This window comes from Austrofundulus limnaeus, unplaced genomic scaffold (genome assembly GCF_001266775.1).
Source record: "Austrofundulus limnaeus strain Quisiro unplaced genomic scaffold, Austrofundulus_limnaeus-1.0 Scaffold67, whole genome shotgun sequence".
Lineage (NCBI taxonomy): Eukaryota > Metazoa > Chordata > Actinopteri > Cyprinodontiformes > Rivulidae > Austrofundulus > Austrofundulus limnaeus.
This window is the reverse complement of record NW_013952469.1, coordinates 313,928-318,171: the sequence shown is the minus strand read 5'-3', so window position 1 is coordinate 318,171 and position 4,244 is coordinate 313,928. Positions and strand designations below refer to the sequence as shown.

Sequence of the window (4,244 nt, the reverse complement as noted above, 5' to 3'; positions counted from 1 at the left end):
CCAGAGAGAGTTGACAGAGAGGAGAAGGTAGAAATAACAGCCTGCAAATGAAAATGATGGAGAACAGAGCTGCTTCATGGAAGAAGAACCTGAGTTCTCCTGTTCCATCTGCTTGGATCTCCTGAAGGATCCAGTGACTATTCCCTGTGGACACAACTACTGTATGAGCTGTATTAAAGAGTTCTGGGATGGAGAGGATCAGAGGAGGATCTACAGCTGCCCTCAGTCATTTCTACATTCTTCTCCATCATGTACATGGAGGACCTCAGTTTAGCTTTTTAGCTTTCATGCTAGCACCGAGCTAATACATGTTTGTGGCGATATAGCGTCAGTGCTAACGCTAAAGCTAACAGGCTRAGCTGAGGTTSTTCTTCCATGAAGCAGCTCTGTTGTCCTCCATCCATATTTTCAGTTHCAGGCTGAGTCATTTCTACCTTCTCCTCTCTGTCAACGCTCTCTGGTTTCATTTAAAAGAGTCGATCATCAGATATTGTCCAAGATTAACCTTCAGGGTGGATATAGCTCGCTAGCATCCTCACAACAACAATCTAGTTGACGTCAACATTTATCCAGAATGCTTTGCATGTAAATAAAATGGTTCTGTGTGACAATATATTTTAAAAAATATATAAAAACTAAACAGTGCACAGTATTTTTACAGACTTTATTTTAGAGGTAAAATAAACGCTAATCAAATAAAGTCTGTTACAAGTAATCATGGATCCCTTTATTAGCTGACGCAGCGTTCTTTCTCACTGGTATGTTTGGTTTAGCCCAGGCTGCACAAACTGTTCCATCCTCCACAAACTGATAATATACTAACTCTCCCTTTAAAGGGTCCATTTGTGTGTTTGTCTAAAAAAAAAAAAAAAAAAAAAAAAAAAAAAAAAAAAAAACAATTTGAATATTTTAAAGCCCTAAAATATCAAATATAACTACAAATGAATTGAGACTGCAACAAGTTATTAGGAGCTAAGAAACAAAAATACTTTAGTCTCTTTAAACAGTTCTTAAAGACAAAAACAAATTTTACAGCTGAACATGAGTAACAAAGCAAACGTTGGCATGAACTCTGGTTTAACACAGGTAAACCTCGCCACCAGCAGTTCTGCAGAAAAGGAAGAGGACGGTGGCTCCGAGCACGCTCACAGCAGCGCCCGTCACAAACCAGCTGCTCCAGCTCTGAGAGGACGACGCCTGAGGAAGCCGATAACAATCTCTGGCTTCATCCATCTGAGAGAAAACAACAAACTGAGATCAACACACTTCACCGTAATAAGTCCTTAAATCAGGTTCTAAAAAGCCTCAGACAGGAAGCAGAGGCTAACTCAGCCTGGATTACAGCACGTGGAAACCTTCCTTTTAGGCCCGACTGGGAGGAACCGTTCTGTTCACTCACTGGTATCTAAATGACACAGGCTCAGGTTGAGGGCACGTCTGGGCCCACTGCACCACCACAGAGTGACTCGCACACCTGAGTCACTCAGACTTCCTGTGCCAAATCCTCCAGGATTCACAGGCCAAGTGGAGCGTCCAGTCCTGGTCCAGGTCCTGAGCTGTGTCACAGGGTGACGCACCATAAAGCCAGATCCCAGTCATGTGAGAAAGTTAAAAACTACACGGCTCAAACTTTTCTTCCCAGATCTCTTAAGACTTCCTGAATGCTTACAAAGAAGTGAATGTTCTGTTCTGCTGAGGCCGTTCCCACAGAAAGAAAATAAAAGCCAGAGGCAGCCGTTAACACTTCCCACCCAGCGTTATTTAACGAACAGATATGAGGCACAAATAACAGCTGCACACTTCTTATAACCAATGACGTAAAGACAGAATCAATCAAAAGTAACGATGGTCAAAGGCAGGGTTCGACAGATCCTATTGGCCGACTGCCCGGGGCAGGTAAAACCCATTGTCGGGCAGGTGGGTGTGTCCCAATGCCTGCCCGACCGGGCAGGTAAACAATTTCTTTTATTTTTTATAGGGCCATTTATTCAAAATATTCTGAAAACAAATGAAGAAATATGGCGTTTTAAAACACGTAAAGAGAGAATAAATCGTCAAAATGTCCCCCTCCCTCCTGCTGTAGAAAAGTTACATCTTACTGTCGTGTCACAGGATCACTTCCTCCCTCCTTCCTGCTGCACGTTGCACAGAGAGAAGTTAACAACCACAGCTTTTCTCCCACCCGTGTTTCCGGAGGAAAAGAAACGTTTTTTAATGTACTGTTACCCGCAGAGATGAAAAAAATATGTGGACGTTTGTTCAGTCATAAATCCATCTCGCTAATGTCGGCTTCTGCTCTGATGAAGATGATGATGAAGATGAGAGGAGCAGTGGGTCAAAAGCTCATTTTATGGCAGGCCGATATATCATTTATTTGGCTTCACCACACTTATATTCTAGTTATCTGAAATTGTTTTATGACTAAATTAGACATATTAGTTATTTAGGATAAAATAATAAAATGTATTATTTTGTTTTATTTACTTATTTTCTTTTAATTTGGAGAACTTTCCAGCTTGAGCTTGTTTGTTTGTTGAAGTTGATTTTTGAAAATAAGAGGCAAATATGATAAGTTTTTTTTACTTCACTCTGCACCCTTTTACTTCAGGATATGATTTACTTTGTTTTTTTTTTAATGCTGTTCATAGATGGTTTTGTTTTTATGAATGAACGAAAAACAAATAAATAGACATCTCATATTTTGACAATTCAAAATACCTATTTAAGATATCTCTAATTATATTCTGAATTGTATGAATAACATTAGATTTATCATCATGTTGTGTGGAGACTCCAGTTCAAGATATCTTAAACGTATCTTTGGATATGAGATTCACTATATAAGATTTAATTATTGCAAATTTCAGACTTTTTCATGTTCTGTAAATTGTATTTAAAACAAAGCTGCTGCTGTTGATCATTCTGTTTTCATAAACCCCACACTCAAGGCCAATACTCTAGGGCAGGGGTGTCAAACTCATTTTCACCGAGGGCCACATGAGAGTTATGGTGGCCCTCGAAGGGCCACTTGTAATGAACTTTGATGTTTTATGTTTAACATTGACTAAACAGAGTTTTAACACGTCCTCTTTTAAACACTGATAAGAATGTATGACTGACTAAATCTGAAATAAATACAGAAATATTATTAAAAGTAAAACAAAAATGTTTTACTCACTGATGAGTTTCTAGTGAGTAGCTGCATTATGGCAGATTTAGTTTATGTTTCGTGGCGACTTTAAAGCAGCTTATTTTCAGACATTAATACTGCACTATCCAAATAAATTGCTCAGTTACTTCAAGCCAACAGCTCAGGGACAGGAATTTTTAAATTTATTTTTATTTCATTTATTTTTATTAAATTAATTTTGTTGCATTTAACCATAAATTAAAAGTTTAACATTGATATAAGAAACAAATTTCCTGTTAAAAAAAATTGGTGGGGGGACCCCCTTGGCAGGCAACACGGGAGCCACTCGCGGGCCAAATGTGGCCCACGGGCCTTGTGTTTGACACGTGGTCTAAGGGAAACACTGGTCAAAGTTCTAAAAAGGTTTTTGAAGATGTTCTTGATAATACAATTGACTGTTAGTAACTCAGTCTAAAATGTTTGCATCTGTTTAATCAGATTGTCATATATTATATACTGTACCTCTGTATAACCATGTTAATCTTTTTGTAGTACAAAGTACAGTACACGTTTTTCTTATTTTATCAAAATTTGAACATTTTTGTTTCGGGCAGGTAACTTTTCATGTCGGGCAGGTAACATTTGTTGTCACCTGCCCGACAGGGCAGGTAAAAAAATAAAATCTTGTCGAAACCTGGTCAAAGGTTCATTACTCAAACTATCTCATATTGTGGATCAATTTTTTCAGAATAATGGACCTCATGCAGGAACATGTTCGTATTCTTATTCTAAATTTGTCACTTTTGTCAGATTCAACAAACTCTTCTATCTTCAGGAAAAGTGTGTAAATGAGGAGTAAACTGTGATGAATGTGTATCCAGCTGCTCGTGCACCAGAGAGGTGATTTACATAATTACTAGAGATCGACCGATACAGGTTTTTGAAGGCCGATACCGATACCGATTTTTTAAAAATCAGTCTAACCGATACGCCGATACGAGCAGCCGATATTTTTGGGCCGATTCTTGAAGCCGATACTAACTTTTCTTCCTCCATTAACAATGATAACAATAACAAATGTTACACAGGTCTCAACGTAAAACAACAATATATA

At 38.3% G+C, this 4,244-nt stretch overlaps 1 protein-coding gene across 1 annotated transcript in view; it reads right to left on the bottom strand.

Annotated features, from left to right (window-relative positions):
- Positions 1-921: 921 nt before the first annotated feature.
- asz1 (ankyrin repeat, SAM and basic leucine zipper domain containing 1) overlaps positions 922-4,244 on the bottom strand; it is a 68,262-nt gene continuing 64,939 nt past the window's right edge. The window contains exon 13 of the mRNA XM_014010266.1: positions 922-1,233. Within this exon, the coding sequence (XP_013865720.1) occupies positions 1,078-1,233 (156 nt within the window). The 3' untranslated portion in view covers positions 922-1,077. The remainder of the gene's footprint in view (positions 1,234-4,244) is intronic.